This window comes from Pseudorasbora parva, chromosome 7 (assembly GCF_024679245.1).
Source record: "Pseudorasbora parva isolate DD20220531a chromosome 7, ASM2467924v1, whole genome shotgun sequence".
Classification (NCBI taxonomy): domain Eukaryota; kingdom Metazoa; phylum Chordata; class Actinopteri; order Cypriniformes; family Gobionidae; genus Pseudorasbora; species Pseudorasbora parva.
The window spans coordinates 33,553,620-33,575,550 of NC_090178.1; the positions used below are offsets into that span (position 1 = coordinate 33,553,620).

A 21,931-nucleotide genomic window follows, 5' to 3' on the forward strand; every position below is an offset into this window, starting at 1 on the left:
CAGACTTACTGAATTGCAAATGGATGTTTTGACAAAAAATAATTTTATGGAACCCTCTCTCTTTCCTTCAGGCTGGGTGGAAGGAACCCGTCTGTCAGACAGGCACCGTGGCTGGGCCCCAGAGTCTCACCTGGAGACAATAGTCAGCGACAAAACAAGAAAGCGCAACCTGCTGGACACCATGAAAATTGCTACTGCTGCAATGTGAAGGAATACGTTTATCCTTCAAGGTTCTCATAGACTTTTTCAACCACAATTTTACTTCAACGTTTTGTTTAAAAAGACCTTCAAGAATTTTGGATTTATGTGGGAAGTTTCTATTTATTTTGTGTATGTATTAGAGCTTATACGGGTGATGTGGGCGATCTGGCCGCGCCCATGTCAGGGCACTCCACAACCGAGAAAGGCTCGGGGGAAGATGCTGAATTGCGCCAAAAGAGCTCCTTGGATATCTCATGATTTCTGAGTACCTGCTCCTAATGATCATCTATGCAGCTTCCATAGTGTTTATCTTAGCGTCATGTAAAAAAACATCTTATAATTTGGAAGCTCCTGGACAGAAAATTGGACCACAGTCGGTTTTCCTCTTTATGAGCGGGTTGTCTCACTGAGGAGCGACGACAGCTGGACACGAGAGTGGAAAACACTGAACACCTGCTATTTATAAATATCGTCACTTTCAACGTGGAATATCAATTCTGTCTGACTGTAGCTTCATGGAAATATGAGTTAAAGAGGAGTTTGTTGTGCAAGGTACAAAATGGACTAAATTTAACAAATTGTGCTCATTTTATTCAGGATGAATACTTTTTAAGAACAAAAATAGGGTTGAACACCCAAGGATATAACAATGTACATAATACCTACAATGTACATAATATAGGTTTTTAATTTTAAAGATAAAAAAGTATTATTTTTTCAGGGTGGGAATAATTCCATCCCTGTTCAAACAGAGTGGCACATGATTCTAATATGCTTTAAAATAAACTGATAATTTGTATCACGAAAGAACATTTCATGGTTTAGCAGATGAGTAGTCTCATCAAGTGCACTTTGATTTTTATTTGTAATTATGGGAAGGCCATTAGGAAGCAATAATCAGAATAAAAGAGTAAAGAGGCACAGGATTCAGTAGGAAATCAAATGCTTTAGTGTCATTTACAATATGAAGAATCAATACGAATTCATCTCATTAATGTTTCTCTCAGTATGACAAGAAAAGACCCGACCATAAACAGCTTCTTGGCTACATGGAGAGAAAAACAACAACAAAAAAACATGACAGTGAAAAATGGGTTTACAATCAACTGAACTATATTTTGAAATATCCACAAAAGATTGGTTCCTGAGGCAAAACTGAAATCTACTTGAGCCCTGACCCGTAATCAAAGGTTACAGAGTAAAATGACATTAAAAGTACAAGATAATGTGAACAAAACACTTCAACCACGACCAAGTTCAATTTGTTAACATTAGTTCATATATGAGGTTTCATGAACTAACAATGGGGAAAAAAGTATTATGCCTTTTTACATTTTCAACTTTCTTTAGTGTATTATGTTGCCGTTTAAGCAGGAAAAATGTCTGAGAAGAAAGCACAAAGTCACATTTCAAAGGGGGGTAAAATTCTCACTCTAAAAGCCATGAAACACCTCGATTGTAGTCTTGAGGTTTCTTCTGGGAATGTACACTTCACAGTAGTCCTCATGTAAATCATTCCCACCCAAGGTATATGCAAAATAATAGGTTAGTAATTATCTGGTTGCGTTAGTAGTGCGCTGTCACCAGTCGAAATGATGCGTCTCAAGTCAATCAGCTCCCTAGCTTCCCTAGGTCTTGAATCTGTATATCCTAGTACACAAATTCAGGTACTGGTAAGGACCCTGGCTCACTACACATTGAGACACTGATTTCCGCCAACATGAAATCTACATTGTAAAACATCTACTACTGGTATTTATGAACAACAGCAAAACTGTTATCTTTCTGACACTGTCTTATTGTATTTAAAAATCACATTATGATAAATATTTTGCTACATTTACATTTCAGCTGTAAACAAATGATAAATGTTAGCTAGTTTAAGTTCATTACCTAGTGATGTATGTTCATACTGAAATATAATCACATATTTTGTATTTTAGCATCTATCGCGAGTCATAATGTGGTGAGTAATTGGTTGGCTCACGTGATTTTTTTTTTGTGTTTCAGAACCTTAAAGGGATAGTTTAATATGAAAGAGCAGTGAAGTATCCCTTTAAGGGGAATATAGGCTGTGTCCGAAATCGCCCCCTTTAGCCTTAAAGCGTTACTTCAGCGATTTAGCATATGGCTTTGTATCAGTAGAAAGTATATTCCCGGGAGTATATTCGAATGATCGTGAAAATATGCGGTATTCAGCGATATTGCAGCCTTGTGTCCCTCATACTGTCATTATCAACCGTTGGAAGTTCAATTCCAAGGCTGTCCGAAATCGCTGCCTGTACCCTTAAATAGGAGCCTCACTATTTGAGGGGACAGCCATTTGTAGTGGTGTCGGAAACCATAGTGGACGTTATCGAGTGCACTCATTCAATCCCACAATGCACCGCAATAACGAGTGTACAACTGATGTACGCTCAAAGGTCAGAGAATACCCATAATGCACTGAATGAATTCCCACGTCTCCCTAGGAGATGGCACCGTAGCTGAATCATCCATCCACCCATTTTCTAAACCGCTGGTCTAATGTGGTTATAGCATATCATCATCATACAGGTATAATGTCCTTTTTACTTAATTATTAAATTGTTTAATTAAGGTTTACACATGCTAGTTGTAGTTTCCATGACAGAGTTAAAGGTATATCTTTTCATTTCTACTGGAGCTGCAAGTTTGCTAAGTTTCAATGATTATTAAACAGCAAGCACAAACCGCAAAAGCGGGAGCCCTTCCGGTGCACTCAGTGTCCAAATTCACTCACTCGTTTTTATCCACTCCCTAAAGGAAGTGTATGTAAGATTGTGGACAAAACTGGTACTGCAATCACTATGCCCTCCCCCCTAACTCAATGTTGCCAGATAGGCTGCAAGATCCACAGGAACATTTGTAGATCTACAGATCTGGCTACCCAGACGCCCAGACACTACTGATTTCGTGATTGGTCGATAGGTGGAGGGCGGAGCTTCCCGCCAAAACACATGTCAACATCAACATCAGTTGAGGGCTGCAACAACTTTTAAATGACGATATCCTGGCCGGACTGCTATTGTCAGTGATATAAGTATTTGAAATTAACATGATTTCTTGGTGTCTAGTGACATATCAGGGCAATTTTATGATTAATTTAAATACATTTCTTACATATAGTTCCTTTAAGGTGGACTATACTAGTGGAGGAATGTAGGGAATAGTGAATGAGAATATGGGGGGAAATTTCAAACAGCCATAGTGAGCATCGATGCTCCCTGGTCTTCACAGTGCATTGTGGGACTTTTTAGGGAGCAAACGTTTCAGTGCACTGGCAGGATTTTGTGATTGTGACAGACCTTAAAATGGACGACTCCCCGATCAGTGCCCTGACTACTGAACTAAGGAGCTGATTGAGATGCAGTTTCATCCTCCCCCAGAACTGAAACAAAACATTACTGACAGACTAGAAGAGAGGTGCTGCAACGATGTAAAATATGTGGGAAAACAAGGTGTTTTTGAATATTCAAGCATGAAAACTTATTCTAATAATCCACAAAAACAAAATTAAGACTTTGTAAAAGGACAAAACAGGTTCATGTTAATTTTCACGTAAAATAATTCTTAGAATTTCATGTTGTATAAATACACATTAATGAGTGTATTATGAACAAAAATCAACAATGAAAAATAGTGTACTTAAAAGTTAACATTAAACATGAATACTTTTTATATATAGCATTTATTAGTTAGACAACTTGTGTATTAACTAATGTTAACGAACTGAAACTTATTTTAGTGTTCCTGAAGACATTATCTGATGGAAAGGAAGAGGAAGATTGTGATGTAAAAAGAAACTTGCCTTTTTTTTCTTTTTTTTTGCCACTTGGATTTTAAAATACGTGCTCAAAGGAGCCATGGATAGTCTAAATCTCAAGTTTGCTGCATACTAACAAACCCAACATCCTGACATTCACAGTGAATTCGACAAACACACACACATACTCATGAGAACTTTAGCACCAGGTAAGACAGAAAACTCACTCATGCACTCACTCAACTCCTCAAACATCATTATCTTCTGCACTATGCGGTACTAGACTAGACCAGAACTATTACCAACTGTTTTAACAAGAATTATCACTGATTTACACTATATAAACTTTTCACATGCTGAACAGTCAGTGTTGTCTAATAGGAGGCAGGGCTTGATTAGGGGAGACATGCACAAACACTCCACAAATCAAATCCAATGGGGTTCTAATGAGAACATACAGGTGCCGCTTGTGTACAGGAGCACAGTGTTGAAACGGGAGGAGTGCGTGGGTCTGTGTGTGCACTGCATCTTAGTAAAAATGTCGGTAACACTTTCTTTTCGATCGTTCCCTTTAGACATTCCATTGACTATAAGGTTGACTGTCAGGTAAGTGCTATGAGATACAGATTTGGGACCACTGAGTGGATCTCATGACCCAAAAGAGAACTTCAGCACAACACACAGGCCTACTGCTATAGAGCTGCACAGCAGAGGGCTGATGTCTTATGTCTTCACAGCACATTTCAGTTTGATGGGAGTTTCTTGAGCTTCAACTAGGGATGTCGATTTACATAAATTCCCATATTAAACCCTTGTTTAAATTAACGATCAACTAATCATTAAATGTTAGAATCATTTACTCACCCTTATGCTATTCCAAACCTCTATGAGTTTCTTTCTTCTGCTGAACACAAAAGATGATAGCTTAAAGAATGTTAGTAATAAATCAGTTGATGAGCCACATTGACCTCCATAGTATTTTTTCCTTCTATAGAAGTTTTCATCAACTGTCGGGTTACCAACATTCTTTAAATTATCATCTTTTGTGTTTAACAGAAGAAAGAAACTCATACAGGTTTGGAACAACTTGAGGGTAAGTAAGTAATGACAACATTTTTGAGTTAACTTTCCCTATAACCTCTTAAATCCAAAGCAGTGCGCCACTAATAATCACTTTACAACCACTTGCATAACCAACACAAAATAAGTGCTGTTTTAAGCTGGGCATACACTGTGCGATTTTCGTCCAAGTTCGAATTCTGACAAATTCTTTTAGGTCGTGCTGATTTTCAGCTTTGTCGTGAGGTGTTCGTGCAGTGTACAGAGGGAAACGAGAGGCGATAAACCGATGGTCAGATGAATTTCTGGCATGTCAGAAATATTGGTTGCCCCTCGTGAGTTAATCACACAGCTGAAGCAGAGCTACGAACTGACTGCCCTATTTTACCCTCACTGCACCAAAGCAGAAGTTAAACCATTTCATCTTTAATGCAGCAAGAAAGAATAGGAAAAGTGGGAGATCTTTAAGTTTTGTCAGCTTTCAAACAGCAGCCATTTAGCAAACTGTTAAATGCCTCCAGTTCATGTAGTAACGTGGATAATCCAAGTCTTCCAAACCACTGTGTAGCCTATCTAGCAGCTCTTTTAATTCAGCAACTTGATCATAAATTTAAGTGTTTCACTTTTCACTTCATTTAATAATTTACTTAAATTTAATATCACAGGAAATATGAACTGTTGTCCATCATTTGACAATTGGTGATAAATAAAAATGTCAAATCGCAATATTGGAAATTCTTTTTCTGTTTTAAATCAGGAAGGCGAGTCAGTGGATATCACAGTGTGCCGAGTTTGTGCGAGAATTATGTCGGTGAAATCTCAAATCAGTAAATTATTCACTACAGAAAGTGAAAAAAAAACGAGTCAATGAAAGATAAACTATACTTCAACATACATTCAGAAAACGTACAACTGTCTTATTTTATTTTCTTAATATTTCTCGTGACCCATAAAACCTAGGCTATACAGTAGAGGTCGACCGATTCATCGGATTTGCCGATTAAATCGGCACCGATAGCTGATTGGTGGAACAATCGGTTATCGGCAAAAATCAATACCGATAGTTTTTCCGGTTTGCGTCTGTTGCTGAGAAGGCTGCTGTCATTACACAGTAGCCTACGAGAGCTCTGAAAAGGGTCTGCTGGCATATATAGCGCGAGAGCGGCCTCTAGAGGCCAAATGAAAAACTATCACTGATTGTTTACATTAACACACTCCGCGATTCACAGAGCGCGCTGACACACCTGATGCACGTTTAAAACACCAACAGAGAAACGGTATGAATACAGAACACTTCAGTACATGTTGCCAAATCATTATAAAGTAATTGATTTGTTGACTAGATGCTTTAGCAGGGGAAGAACAGCAGTATATGTACTTTGTCGAGGCTGACAGGACGCTAATATTAGCAGCAACGGTTACCTCAAGCATTTAAAACGATGTAACTGAGAAACTTTTTTTTGATGTGAGAAACTATCATGCATCCAACAGAAATATAAATGCATTAGACGTCAATATATATGTTGTTATTTTGATAAGAAAACCGTTGTGTTAAAAAAAAGCAAACTGTTTGGATTTATAATACAATAATATTCAATTTGTAACATTAAGTTAAGGTTAATAAATGCTATAGAAGTATTATTCATTGTTAGTTTTATCTGTTAACCTTTTTTTATGCACTGTGAACTACCATGAATGATTAAGGTAGAATTGTATTGATCGAATATTAATACATGCTGTAAAATGTACATTACATAATGCATTTAGTTCATGCAAGCTAGCTAAATAAATACATCAGTTAACAAATGTGATTTGCAGTCTTTTTATGTTTATGTAGTAACCTGACATTTACATACATGTTTCTAGGTCATAGCTAAAGAAACATTTATTTGTAATATTTTAATGTTTTAGTTATTTTCTGTATAATTTTTTTCTGTTAGAACTCATTTTAATATTTTGATATTTACATATGAAATTTAACACATTTTCATGGTTCAGTACTTTTTTAAATTTCTTGTAATAAAGTTCAGCACTGCTTTTTTACCTGTTATTTTATGTATTATTATTATAATGTAGTATCTTTTTAAAAACTACCGGTCGATTAATCGGTTATCGGCAAGCAAGGTCCAACCTAGCTATCGGTCGACCTCTACTATATAAAAAAAGTAAATAAGAAGAGAAGTAGACCTATTTCGTGTTAAGCAAGTTGTTTTTGAAATAAAGCTGCTCTTTTCATTGAGACTGATAGGCTATTATTATTTTAATAATAGGCCTATAATTCATTATATAATCAGCCTTAATGTTTTTATATAATTACATTTTAATGAGGAGTAAAATAATCTAATCTTTTATACAGGTTATGCATTGATGCATTATGAAATTGTTGCGGGCAAGCAAAATAATATCAGTTTAATAATAAAAGTAGGCATACCCTAATATTATTATTAATTATTTTATTACATAAATAGGATATGCTAAATCCTCTTAATATGATCATTTGACCATCGCTCTATAGTAGTACACCATATCATATGCTCTATCAGCGCAACCTGACACGGGTGTTTATCATGCATATTTTACATGCACAGTGTGAGCACATAAATCCTGAGCTCAGGCTTAACATTGCATGGAATCTGCTTGTACAGTGTGAGTAGGTAACCTTGCTGAAATCGCACAGTGTATGTCCGCCTTCAAAGCTTAGAAGCTTGGCTTTACAAAGATCATAGGGAATATGACCATCACTTAAGTGTTTTTAAATGAACATATTTTAAATGTCACTTCTGACATATTAAAAGTACTCTATTTTCATAGCATGAAAAAAATAACTGCTTTAAATGAAAACGTAATTGGTAAAATCATTGTACATAACAGAACTTATCGTTGAAAAAGGCTCACCTAGCAGAATGCAAGTATATTTGTTTCAGTTAGAGGCCAAACTCTACCAAGTTTTTATGTGAATAAGCGCTGATGCACGTGTAAACAGTGTACACATGATGCATTTGCTCCACATAAGACACTGCGTAGATCACGGCGAGACATGATATGCTGCTTGGTTAAAGGGTTAGTTCGCCGCAGTTGAATAAAGTCGTTATTTTGTTTGCTTTTGCAGACAACATTTTTTCTCGTTGCTCCATAAAATTAAAGGTTGAACCACTGGACTATTTTAACAATGTCTTTACTACCTTTCTGGACCTTGAAAGTGTTAGTCAATGGAGGGGTCAGAGAGAGAGAGCTCTTGGATTTCATCTGAAAAGTGTGTTTCGAAGATTTTACAGGTTTGGAACGACATAAGAGTGAGTAATAATGACAATTTTCATTTTTGGGTGAACTTTAAAGCTACAGGACTTTCGGGACTTTTCCAACATCATTTGAAAGTTCAACCAATTGAAACTGGATCACAGCTGAGGCCGGTGGTTTAGTTGATAGGGACAATCGCAAGCAGCTAAAGCGTGCTTGGATTGGTTCAATCGCTCAGATTGACAGGTCTTGATTTACTGTGGGCAACAGAACAGGAGCGCACAGCTGAAACAGAGCTGGAAGATCATCAGTCATCCACCAGGGTATTGTTTATTCTGAGTACTTTTATTGTGGCATTTACACAAGTAGTTCTTATGTTCAGCAAAACCACTTGTTTGGAAAATTTATTTTGGACCCTTTCTTAATTATGTTTAGAAATAAAAGGCTAGCCTTCCTAATCCATTGCATGGCTTGAAGACTAATACGTTTAACTACAGTGTGCTCGCTTAATTTTTCCTTGTGTGCCTGCTGCACGTGTTTTGCGCACGATCCGCATGCACCTCAAAACTACTTACTCTAACAAAGAACCAATCATTGATTAATCGTTTGCATCCCTAGCTTCAACCGTAGCGACAATCAATCAGAACAGATACTATGAAGTCCATTGTGAAACAATGGGGTAAAATGGGTTTGAGAACCAAGTTGTCTTCCAAAATAGCAAAGCTGAAAGCACAAGTGTGCAGGCCACCCACAGCTGTGAGCATCTAGCTCTGTGAGTGAGTAAACAGAGGCAATAGTAGACTTGGTTCAGAGCACAGTGGATCTGAACAACACAATGTGGAGGTTGAGATGGTAGATGTGTAGTACATTAAAATACAGTGAAGGGGTTTCACTGTACAGCAGGATAAGAATCACTCCACTAATTCTTCCAATTATCGATTATCCGTTCCTTTCAACCTAAAGGAGCATAAAAAAAGACAATCAAATGGTCAGTGTTTATGAAAGTGTTTGTGTCTAAACAGGATTGTGTGTATTTCTCAATTATTTATACATTTGTTATCTAAATTGTCACATGAAATTTAAATGTAACAGTTTATGTAAGAATGGTTACATGAATGATTTACAAAAATGTATTCTACTCATGTTTTCGGAGCGAGAAAAATAACAATAAATCAAGTTTGAAAAAATTATACATTTATTTGTAACATTTAAAATTATCGTTTAAAATTTTAGTATGCAATTTTTTATTTATCTAGAGAAAAAGAACATGAGAACAGTTCTTGGTTTATTGCCACAGGCCTCGGCCAGAAGCCATTCAATTTTAACTACTTAGCTTATTAATTATGTACAATGATTGTCTTCTAGAAGAGAGGAAATGAGTAAAAAGGACATTTTAAGTTTTACAATAGCCTCTTTAACACAATACAATCTTTACAGGTAAATTACCTTTAAAGAGATCATGTGTGAACAGGAACTATTAAAAAATTCTGGTAAATCAGTTCTGGCAATTTCCTGGTATGAGAAGTTGTAATGTTATATTAACAGTAAATTACCAGAAAATGATCATGCCATTCATAAACAAAGAATAAGATTACTGGTATGAGCACACATGAGGTCAGAAGGCACTGACGTAAGAAGTCTGCTTTGGGCCAATCATAAAGCTCTGTTGAAATTGTATTTCTACAATATTACAATATGCAAAACTCTGCCTTAATTTCAATTCAACAGCACTGCAGTTACTATTGTGTATTGTAGTAACTGCACAGTACTAGTAACTATTATGAGTCTTGTGTTTTTAAGAGAAAAAATTGAGTTCTGTGTGATCATCCCTTTATTGCATGTCACTCAGAACTGTAAAAAAAAAAAAAGAGAAAAGGTAACACTTTTTTTCTGTAAGTATTAGTTTTTTATATTTTTATATTCTAATCATTTTAGAATTCAAATACAAATAGCAACTTAATTTTATGCAAAATTAAAACATTCTTCCCATAAAACCATTATGATAAATGTCATATTTACCCTTGGCCTTCATATATAATTAATACACAGAAATTGAATAGTTATCAAACACTTTTACAGTCTTAAATATAGATTAATCCTCTGCAACATGATTAACATTAATGACAGAGAGATCTGCCGCTGCCGAAAATTACGCGTGCAGTCACGCACATCTGATTTTCTCACAGCTCTTTACATACATTTAGGACGATATTTAACTCATTTAAGACTGCTCTTATGAGGATACTCGACAAAATGGAAATGTTGGCATAATTCTGTGGGTTATTGTTTGTTCAAGCACAAAAGGCAACTCAGTTCTGGTGCGCTGTCTGTGTGCGTGACACTGGCACATGTCTTCCTACAGACAGCGCATTCTCTTTTAATTTAAAAGCATTTGCATGAATAAGAGTTTGATCATGTAACACTGGCCAAAGGATGACAGAACAAACAGATGCTGCGTTAATTGCATTCAATATTTTGAAAACACTAAACTGAAAAAATGAATCATGCGTTAATGCACTCATTTTGACAGCACTAGTAATTACATATTCAAGTACTGAGTAATAATAATTAACAACATGTACTTAGTATATAATTGGGGTTAGTGGCATGTAATTATGCATAATTTACTGTTATTACTATAGTAAGTACATGTAACTAGGACACTGTAAAATAAAGTGTTACCAAACAAATGTTAGATAGAATGATCATTTCCAATGACTGACAGAGTTTACTGGTATTTTAGTAACGTGTGAATGGTATCTTGTCTAAAAGAATGTTGTCACTTGTGTGTATTTACTGGAAAAGCCGTTTAGATAATTTTGCTGTAATTTACCAGGATGGTGATTACTGTACGTATGCATGTATTAATACCTGTATGAGATGGGTAGGAGGAGGTTGTTCTTCTTCAGAGCTTGCACTTTGCTGAGAGTCTGTGGGTCGAGGGCGATGTGACAGCGCCGGGCGTAGTCCAGAAGCTTTTCTTTAGACGGGTCAAACTCGCCCACCTCAGCCACTTTCTCTGGAGCCACCAGCAGAAGCTCAGCGATGGGTGTGGTCGAGGCCACCGTGTTACGATCTACACCATGGATCTGGAAGGCCTTGGACATATTCTTTAGCCTCTGGTATGTCACCAGGATCTTTTTATAGCGGAACAACACACCTGCTGCGTCTTTCACTGGAACGACAGCAAAAAGGAGAGAAAGAGGACCAAGGCTTCAGAAATAGAAAAATCACTTGCCTTTCATGTTTCCTCACTTTGAACGCTCACCTCTCTGTCTCTCTCTCCCTCTGGCGATTCTGAAAACCCTCCTCCTCTTCAGAGCTGGATGACTGCCGGAGGGTCTTCCAGCTGCGCCGATATTCCGAATTGACATGTTGTCTGTGATCACTTCCTCTCCCGACATCATTTCCTCTTCCTCCAGGTAGCTATCCTCAAGATAGTCATCCTCTTCTTCATCTCCCAGAAGAGAGAGGGATTCTGTGGCAGCAAAAGTAAATGTCATTGAGCCAAGCATTGTAATATATATATATTAAAGGTGCACTATGTATGTAGTATGCAGTAAAATATTCAAAAACCACTAGGCCAGTGTTAAATATTTTGTTCAGTTGAGTTCTTCTTACAATACCCCAAATGTTTCCAACTGTTTGTAAATTGAGATAAAATTGCTATTATAGCCAAGGAACTGGGACGTCTGAGCATAGCGTCTGAGAGAGTTGCCTGTCAATTGCGTCATATCTGCGTTATCCTCGGTTTCGGGTTTTATTCTGCAGAAGCGCTTTACTCTTAGCAGTGTGAACAAGTGTAACACAGCAGTAACGTCATTACATAATTTTAAACACACAGTTTAAAATGTATCTAATATGATAAAACGAGCTGCGTTACCTCATACTCATGACCGGAAAAGCGGATATGGCAGCCGCAACTGTGTCCCGTCATAATAAAAGTCCCTCTGCTCACAAGGCGTGTGTTTGTGTAACAATAGCTCCAGTGCAGAGTCCTGCAACGGGTCGGGTACCCGCGGGTATCCGCAGGGGACCTGCATAAAAGTGGCTAAAACGGGTGGATTGTGACATTTATAAAATTCACGGGCGGGGATGCGGGCGGATGATTAACTCTGTGCGGGTGGGTAGTAGCGCGGATTAAAAATATGTGCAATATTTCTGTGGCGAGGTGGACGAGCGAGAGAGAGAGAGAGCAAGCGAGCGTCCGGTCTCGAGTCCTCTGAGGGAGCTCGGAGGCATAGATCTGGAGAGATCACCAGATCTGGATTTGACGTTGAGTTGTGTTTACGTTTTATTATGTGTGTGCGCGTTGCAGATGTCCGTGAGGGGCTGCCCACGTTACTTTAGTTTTGTTTGGTTAAAGTCTTTTAAATGTTCGCCAGTTCCCGCCTCCTTCTTCCCCCTCGGACATATTGTAGGCTATTACAATATCTATGTCCAAATTACCATTACACAAACACGCAACAACGATATGCCATTTTACCATCACGTCACCACCACTGCGACATTGAAACTTTTGTTGATGCCTCTCGTAGCCCAGATGGAGCGAGCGTTGCAGGAGTAGCAATGGATGAAGTAAAAGTAAAGTTGGTGTGTGGACTAGCCTATATGAAATTGTTGACAACGAGTTTTTAAAGCCACTTTCGCCTCTTTCTTTAGCCCCATTCATGACGCTGTTGATGTTGAGAGAGGTGCAAGATAAAAAATTAAGCATTTTAATTTGAATGGTTTTAGCGTGTGTGATTTATCGCGGGCACAGGTCGGGTAACGGGCCAAATATTAACGGGTCTGGGCGGGTGCGGATTTAATTTGGATATTTTTACGGGTCACGGGTTGGATCTGGTGCTAAACCTTGCGGGTACGGGCGGGGGCGGGTCTTCAAAAATGGACCCGTGCAGGACTCTGCTCCAGTGGCCTTGCTCATCTCCAAAACACTGTCCTGCTTCATACTACAGTAATGTTAATAACCGCATCCATGAACATGATTTCTGCCGAGTCCTATCCCAATTCTTTTCCATCGGCTGTGAGGTGAAGATCACGTCTCAAGATTCTTTGCTTAAACCTGGTGTCATCAAACTACGCCTTTGTTTTAAATAGGATAGGCGCCCTCTTGCAGACGGAAAAGTTGCATAGTGCAGCTTTAAGATATTTACAGTGTAACAAAAGTTTTTTATTTTAAAATAAAGGATGTTGTTTTGAGCTCTCTATTTCTCAAATAATTCAAATAAAATTAGCGCAGCTCTCACATCATCCTCACATGTATGTGTCATGGTGCTCATGTGTACAGCATCGGCTGCTGTAGAACTCGAAAATGCTGCACTGCTTACAGCATAAACTGTGTAGGAGACTGACACCGGCTAGAATTAAATTGTTGAATAAATTTGTTATTTTTGTGCACAAAATGTATTCTTGTCGCTCCATAAAATTAATTTAAACCACTGGAGTCACATGTAAACATTGATTTTAACAATGTCTTTACTACCTTTCTGGGCCTTGAAAGTGGTAATTAAATTGCTGTCTATGGAGGAGTCAGAGAGCTCTCGGATTTCATCAAAACATCTTCATTTGTGTTCTGAAGATGATGGTCTTACAGGTTTGGAACGACAAAAGAAGGAGTAATTAATGACAGAATTTTACTTTTTATGTGAACTAACGCTATATAACACGTATAGTTTAAAGCGGCTCACCCCGTCAGATGCTTTGACAGATACATGTTCTGAAAGATACTGTTTAATATGTTTGAGATGAGGTATTTTCCTCAGTTCATAACTTACATTTCACTGGCATACTCTCCATCAGTAAATGTTAGACAGTCATGCAATATTTCCCATTTTGCTGTCAGAAGAGGACGGTGGAAGTGAATCTTGCTTAAATTTAGACTTCCATAAACAAGTGCCAAACTGACAGAGTGCAAAAGAATAAAAGTGCAATAATTCAGACTAAAATATACATAAACATAAAATACTTGTTGTTGGACAATAAATGTTCCATTTTAAATTTTATAGACTATTATAATGGAATACTCAAATGTAGGCTAGTATAATTAGTGTGACGATAACTGTGATGTCACCCATAGGATAGCCCGTTCTGAAGCGTAAAGTAGAGACGAGCTGGGCATCGCCATCTTGCTAGAGCGTCATCGCACGTCACTCCCGGATAACAGAAAATGGGCAAAAAGCTGGGATGTGGGCGGAGCTTAGAAGATGTAATGTATAAATGCCAATCCACCTGTCACTCAAAGTAACCACGCCCTTAATTATGCAGAACTTTAACACTTTATATAATGTAAACGAATGAGTTATAAAAAAAAAATCACCCCCCTCACAGTTGTCATGAAGGGCAAAATTAGCGATACAGGAAAAAAAAACAATTTGTACCAGGCTGTAAACATGTTTTTTTCTGCTGTAAAGTTGGGCATTTGAACATGGGGCTCAATGATATTCTGCTCCCTTCTGGAGCCTGTCCCTAGTGGGCAGTTGAGGAATTGCATTTTACATTACTTCCGTATTGGCTTCAAGAGAGATCGTGGGAGGTTGCCGCTTGCCTAAAACACATTTCAAACACACCTTGTAGCTCATTGAGGGACCTGTTGTTGCTACTGCAGCTGCTGCTGGTGCTGCCGCCACCGTGGCCCTGTAAGAGAGGCTGGGGGTGGGGGGGTCCAAACATGGAATTTATCTGAGCACTGACTGGACCGGGAACAGAGCCCAGGGGCTTGGAATTGGCTGAAGTCTGTTGGGTTGACCTCTGATGGAACGACTGACGATTTGCTGACCGCTGGCTCTCTGCTTGTTGATCTGAAACGTTAATGATTATAGTTGATTCTGATCTTATATTACAGTAAACGCACTCCCCCTTATCGTACACAGATCAGACTTTGGCCAGAAGGGAAAAGGAACAACTAGTAATTATTAAAGTATTATGTTTTTGTAAGGGTTTAGTCATGTTCTGCACAAGGTTATTACTATGAACTAAAACCAAAACTTTTCAAACATTTCTGTTAACTAAAATAAGCTGTTAAGCTAAACATAAAATTGCATCTACACACACTAATTGTAAATATATATAGATAAAACTGTAATAAAATAAAACTTTACCCCGCTCATTTTCTCTTCTCCTCCTCCAAGAGAAACTCCTGGAATCATTGCCTGCAGGGAAAAAAGAAATTCAGTTTTAAACTTTTAGTCCCCTAGATGATGTTTTACTGCAGCCTTGATCACTAGAACATGATCAGGAACATCCTTATTAAATACAACCGTTTATCACCTTCTTTCCATGAAGGGTAACAGCACAGTCCAAAATAAACTTCCTTTTCACACCAGAATTAATTGCGCACCAGTGACAACATGATTTTTAAAGATAAATTGCTGAATTACACATTGAAATTGGGTTTCTACTTAGTCAAATATCTAATGATACAAATGTACAAATACAAAAAACTTTAAAGTGTTTCAAATGTTGACATATTACTAAGATGCAATTTTATATATTTGTCCATAATTTATGTAAATAAATAGACCATGGTGAACATATTTAGACAGGTTGTGAACCCTGTTTTTTTTTCCAGACTGTTGAATGTAACTTTCAAAAAAGGCCAGTACAAACATTACAGCCGGTCTTCAACAGCAGCTGTCAAAGATGCTAGGTAAAAAGAACTATCCTCCGTAGGCTAGACAGTTCTGTTTAAAAATGCTTGGTTCGACCTTTGCAGGCTTTGAAGGTGTGGCTTTTGAAGTCTGCATCCTTAGAAGGATGCAGCCTCTGAATTGGGACACAGCTTCTTTCTCTCCTCGCCTTACCGTTGCTTTCCTGACTCTTGGTTGAGAAGATGAACCGATCGAGCTGGCAGCGCAGGAAGTCCCGCTCCTCCTCCAGGTCCTCAATGCGCTTCTGCAGCCATGAATTTTTCTCCAGTGAGATCTGCAGTTGTGTCCGTAAGTTAGTGATTAACAGGTAAGAGTTGCTCGGTGCTGGCGGATCACTACCTGTATCACAACATAAGCAGATATTATCACATGTTGGCATACAGCACTTAGGGGGTTAGTTTACCCGAAAATGAAAATTGTCACCATTTACTCACCCTCATGACTAATATTCTCAAAACTTTCATACAAAAAGACATCAAAGTAATCCATAGGAATTTAATTAACGTCTTCAGAAGACAGAACATACATAGAGCACAAAAAATATGGGAAAAAACAGAAGCTCAACTGCACTTGATGAGCCAGAATCAATGATTTTCATTATTAAAAATCAATATAAAAGAATATTACAAATATCTTCATTTGTGTTTTGATAACTACAACAATAAAGTTAATAATTGTTCTAATTCTGTGAGAATAGGGATGCCCAAACCACAACTATAAGGATAAAGGCAAAGAGAAACAATATTGTTGAAATCACTTTCAGATTTGTTTTTTTCAGCGGATGAATGATAAAAACATTGACAGCAAATCAGAATCTGGCAACAGACGTCATAATTGCAGCATATGCTTATGATAGACAGAAAGTTATTGTCCATTGGTTTGTTATAGGTGCGAGTGGGCCTTGAACGACATTAGGTTTAGCAAAGGCCCTTACACACCAAAAACAAATAGAACAATAGAAATTGTTCACACATTGAAAAATTGAAACTCGAGTGGAAAATTCCCATGGCGCTTTGTCGCACAAGCCAATCAGCGAAGAGCGTATTGACACGTCCGGTTGTATCAGAAAATGGAGGAGAGTGTTATTGTATCCATCTGCAGGAACCCCAAAATTTATGACAACTTCTTTTTATTCATACAGAGACTGGAGAAAAAAAAGGAGATACCTTAAAGAATAGTAAGCAAGGAAGGTGGAATACCTGGTTAATTTTGAAAATATTTTCAAAAAGTAATTTTGTTACTTGATTCTAGCTATAAGTTTTACATTACTATGAACTGGCTAGCACTGGAATTAGCCAAAATTAACACAGAAAGAAATGCTTTGTTGTTGTGAGTGAACAAACACACTCCTTATCACGCCATGTTTTAATTTGCACGAGTGACGCGGAAAAACAAGTAATCAAGTAAGTGAGTAACGCGATGCGAATATTCACTTCACGTTTGATCCCACACCAACACAGAGTCCACACCAAAAGACAATAATAAGCACACGCTTTATGACGCCTGTTGTTTAAAATGCTCGCGCTCCAGTCAGATTCTGATGGAGGAGGGTTCCAATGATTTAGTTTCTATGAAAGTCAAATGGCGGTCTAACATGGTGGAGGGATAGAGTTGTGGGTAGACTTGAGGCTGATTTATACTTCTGCGTTGGACTTACGCCGTATCCTCCATGCTGCAAGTTACGCGTTGGTTTTCATTTATACTTCCGCGTTGTTGTCCGCGTCAATATGCAATTACACATGAAGACTGCTAGTGGGCAGTGTCCACAGGCATAGTGATGGTAACCCCCAGTCTCAAGGCAAAAGCCAAAGAAGTGACTTGTTAGGGATGGCCGATACCACTTATTTTGTTTTCGATACGATACCGATACTTTCAAGGCCAGTATCATCAATATCTATACCGATACTTCTAAACTGAAAATTTTAATTATTAAATTCATTAAATTACTAATAAGAGTCAAATTGGTAAAGATACCCAGTTAACATATTTGAAAGGTATTCATATGCCTTAATTGCAACTTATTTGATCATATTTTTGTTTACACATGGTTAAAATGTTTACTTGTAGTGGTAACTATGGAAATCTACAAACACTACGGTCATTGTAGTAAAAAATAAACCATGGATCATTTTCATAAGGTGATGGGACGTTCCACCCATAAAATACATCCTTTTTATTCTGATTCTGTATGATTTATATTAACATTACACAATAGAACATGATCAATATCAATGTTTAACATTAAATGTAAAGATTGCACTATGCAGGCACATTTGTTTATTGTGAATTAACTCAAACATATGTTTTTGTGTATTCTGATGAGCATTGTTCTGGGCTGCTTTTCTAAAAGCATCAATGGTTTCTTTTTTACGATAATAGCTTTGGAAACGCAGCTCTGTTTGAATACAGTCATCAGTGAGCGAACACTCTCTCTGTGATCGATTGGTTCTGTCTTGCAGCATTTGCGTGTCCAGATCGTCAAAAATGACGTCAGCGCGGAGGGGGCGGTCGTGCGCGTTGGGTCCACAAGACCATATTTCACCCGTGACCATATTACATTTTTTGTAACTCCACGTGTAGCTCCGCATCCGAAGATGAACGAGTTCTCGGCGAATCTAGCCGAGCATGACATATCACACCGGTCCCCAGTTTGCACATACAAATTAGGTGCTTATATTTACTAAATGAGCCTAGAAAAGCAGAAATAAGCCCATTTAAATAAAGATCCATGTTTAATTAAATAAATAAATAAATTACGACACTAAAGTTTACTGAAATTAGGAAATATTTAAGAGATCGTTAATTTAATGCATATTTTGTTCTCCTGTCACAAGTAATAATATCAAGCCAAGGCTTACTGAGTTTTACACGATTCTTTTGTGGTGTGTTTTTTGGTGAAATGTACTAAAATAAATATCATCACCTGTGTACATTAGCCCACTTCTCGACGCCTTTTCCTGTTGGTTTATAGAACTATTACTCCGAGTCGCCCTTTGTCGTTTCAAAGAATAGCACAACGGCGAGTGCGTCAAGTATAAACGCCTCGTCCGTTTGGGGAGGAGCGCGCGCAGAGGAGACAGGCGAAAGTATAAACAAGGCTTTACGGAGAGGTGCGCGTCAGTAGCCTGGATGCCAGCCGAACTCAGCCCCACCCACAACATTTTTAAGTCAGGCGGTTCGGTCTGGCCTTGATTATCCCCGAACAGAAACTGTTCGGACCAATGAAATCATCAGGGCGGGCTTTAGACGATGACGGACAGATGATCAACAGTAACGTAATCATGCACGTCATCAAAGGGGCTTGGATTATATTTGTTCGAATCCTAAACGGAGAGCTTGTTTGTATAGGCATTCACCTTCACTATTTCTCTCAAAAATGATGATCATGTTGGGTAAATACTCTGTGTATCATTCAATTCTTTTATTTTTTTACAACACTGGCAAAGATCGTTTATTCCAGCGTGTGTGCAGTAGGGTTGCCAAGTTTGTACAACTAAACTCGCCAACTACAAGCCCAAAACAATAGCTTCTCGGGGGGTTCTCCGGGCAAAAATGCTGTGTTGTAGGGGTTAAATGTGTGTTATTTTGGTAAGGTTGCCTGCTAAAATTCACTCATGGATCTACATATCACATAATAGTCGCTTCAACCCACGGACATAGAAAACAACCCGTGGAAAAAAAGCGGACTTGGCAACACAGTGCAGTTGAGCTCTGTTGACATTTGACTAGCGTAATGCGTCGCTTCGTTGCCCTGATTGGTTGTAGGTCTATCCAATTGATGTCTTTCCTGGTTTGGTTGAAACACACCCCATAATTACAGCCCAATGGAGCAGTTTCAGACTAGAATTGAGTATGACCACGTCAAGCTATTGCGTCAGGGTATGTTGTAGGGTACGCGCGCCACACACATACTACTAGTGATGGGGAGTCGACTCCAATATAGCCCCTGAGTCGGGGTCGACTCCAGTACAGGAATCGACTCTCGGTGTCGACTCTATTGCTGTGTCCAAAATCACTCGTTTACTGATTGTTTACTGAATCTCTCATCTGAAGTGCATGGCAGTTGAGTGCACTATAACTTAGGAGTGAATTGAATGAAGCAAGCCACAAGGTAATACGTGACATAATACACCTCATCAGAGAGCTCTTGAAGAAACTGTCACACACATTTATTTGAGTGTGAAAACAATCACAGCGACTTTGGTTTCTAATTATATGTTTCAATGCTGGCTTTAATTTAATTGACGGTATATATTATTGCAATAAATATAGATTTGGTTTCCCGTGGTTAACCGTGATCAAACTAACCATAAATCATAAAAATACTAACATCACGAAGAAAACCATCAATAGTGTGCATTATTTTATGTATAGTATCTTTAACACACATTTTAAGACAATCACGTGCGACAATAGAGTGCGATTTTCCCTGACTTTTTCCTATGTAAAATGATGTGCTGGCAATAGATACAGATAAACGTTGATAGCCACAAAAGTCATCACTAATTTGGATGGCCACGCTAAAAGTGTGTGGTTTTAATAAGAGGATTTTAGGACTTTGTGTCGGAGGAAATAATTTAAGTGTGTAACAACAGCAATTTTGATTTCTAACCTGTTTTAAAGCAAATGGAGTCGAGGAGTCGATTCCATAGACCCCCACTGTGGGAGTCAGGAATCTGAGTCGACTCCAAAAAACCTGGAATCGAACACCCCTACATCCTACGACGTAGCTACGGCGTACACTCGACGCAGAAGTATACATTTTATATAATTGGCATTAGGCCCATATTACATTTGATCCTCTTAACTTGACATCTAGCAAGGAGGAGCTAGACATAAGCTCCACCCATTTGCTTTGCGACAAGGAGTCTCACTCTGTGCCAGTATCATTAGTTATGGTGTGGGCTTTGCTATTCTTAAAAAAAAAATCTTTATTGCTAATTCATACTTGGTGTGAACAGTTAGGACCTGAGCAACAGAATTTGCAGAATTACAGCAGAAAGAAGTGGTAATCAACCGAACATACCATCAAAGTTCTGGTCATTTTGGTTGTAAAAGCCTCCCTGCTGCTCAAAGTTGTTGTCTTCAAAGGGAATGGAGATTTCATAGGCATCCTCATTCTTGGGTGCTTAATAAAAACACGTAGGGCATTATTCTTCTGGGAAATAATTCACAGGTCACAAGCAACGTTAAATAAATACCAACTGCGATTTAAGTGTGTGCACTCACTCTGTAACTCTCGGGAACTCGCGTGCTTCCTCGTGGCTGGATCCGCATCATTCATATTTCCGTCAGTTTAGTTTATGATCTGAGTTGAGACAGAGAGCGTCTGTCAGCCCCAAATACTATTCTACTTTATCTCCTCTTTCTGCTTTTCTCTGCATAGCGTCGAATGCAGATGCGCATGCGACTAACGTTAAATCACATACATGCACATGAGGTAAATTAAATATCTATCGAGCTTTCAGATGACCAGCATCTGTCGCATGCAACATAGTAAACTGACTGTGAGTCTCTACCATTCACTTAACACTATACACAATCAAAACATTTATAACAACAGGACATGGTTATGACATGGGCTGCATTCTATTTTAAATCAAACATAATCATGGCTAGTGTAATGATGGATGCATAATGCATCATTTGTTCAACTGCATTAGCAAACTGGCTAATCTCTACAACGTTAAGACAGAATCTACAATTAAGCGCCGTATTTCTGTCACGTGACAGCACAAACATGTACAAACCGTTGCTCACTCGTGGACGTGCTTCCCTGTCACGTATTTGAAGTGTGTCTCAGTGCACTGTCATCTGTCTGTGTGCTTGTGAAAGAACCAGCTTGCTAACAATAACAAGTAAATTACCCTCAGCAGCAGCACTAAAAACAACGGGAAGGAAGACGCTATACGGCACCTTAAAATCTGCACGTTCAAAATAAAAGCCTTTAAGGTTGTTGTTTTTTTAAGGTCACAGAATGTAAATATATGTATTAAAGTAA

The 21,931-nt window shown here is 38.2% G+C and overlaps 2 protein-coding genes across 5 annotated transcripts in view; one reads left to right on the plus strand and one right to left on the minus strand.

Moving 5' to 3' along the window:
• arhgef5 (Rho guanine nucleotide exchange factor (GEF) 5) overlaps positions 1-1,127 on the plus strand; it is a 20,074-nt gene extending 18,947 nt beyond the window's left edge. For 2 of the 3 annotated variants that reach the window (XM_067449139.1, XM_067449141.1), the window contains exon 15: positions 72-1,127. In XM_067449139.1, coding sequence (XP_067305240.1) covers positions 72-208 — 137 coding nt within the window. In that variant the 3' untranslated portion in view covers positions 209-1,127. The remainder of the gene's footprint in view (positions 1-71) is intronic. The other variant, XM_067449140.1, reaches the window with a different exon arrangement.
• Positions 1,128-21,829, minus strand: ccdc106a (coiled-coil domain containing 106a). Of its 2 annotated transcripts, none has more exons than XM_067449142.1 (9): positions 21,681-21,829; positions 21,160-21,238; positions 20,957-21,058; positions 16,084-16,269; positions 15,382-15,432; positions 14,851-15,081; positions 11,550-11,759; positions 11,153-11,456; positions 1,128-9,238 (listed from the first exon to the last, which is right to left on the minus strand). In XM_067449142.1, the coding sequence occupies exons 2-9, from the start codon at positions 21,212-21,214 to the stop codon at positions 9,214-9,216; spliced, it is 1,164 nt and encodes a 387-aa protein (XP_067305243.1). In that variant the 5' UTR covers positions 21,215-21,238; positions 21,681-21,829; the 3' UTR covers positions 1,128-9,213. The 2 variants fall into 2 exon arrangements, with proteins under 2 accessions (XP_067305243.1, XP_067305244.1); XM_067449143.1 differs by having other exon boundaries at positions 21,691-21,815.
• Between the last annotated feature and the right edge of the window lie 102 nt (positions 21,830-21,931).

Excerpts from the sequence above, each read along its gene's own strand:
- ccdc106a (XM_067449142.1), bottom strand. The coding sequence starts at position 21,214 with ATGAATGATGCGGATCCAGCCACGAGGAAGCACGCGAGTTCCCGAGAG. Across the intron at positions 16,270-20,956 it reads AAATGACCAGAACTTTGATG|GTAGTGATCCGCCAGCACCG; the intron begins GTATGTTCGGTT and ends GTTGTGATACAG. Across the intron at positions 11,457-11,549 it reads AGGGAGAGAGAGACAGAGAG|TGAAAGACGCAGCAGGTGTG; the intron begins GTGAGCGTTCAA and ends CTGTCGTTCCAG.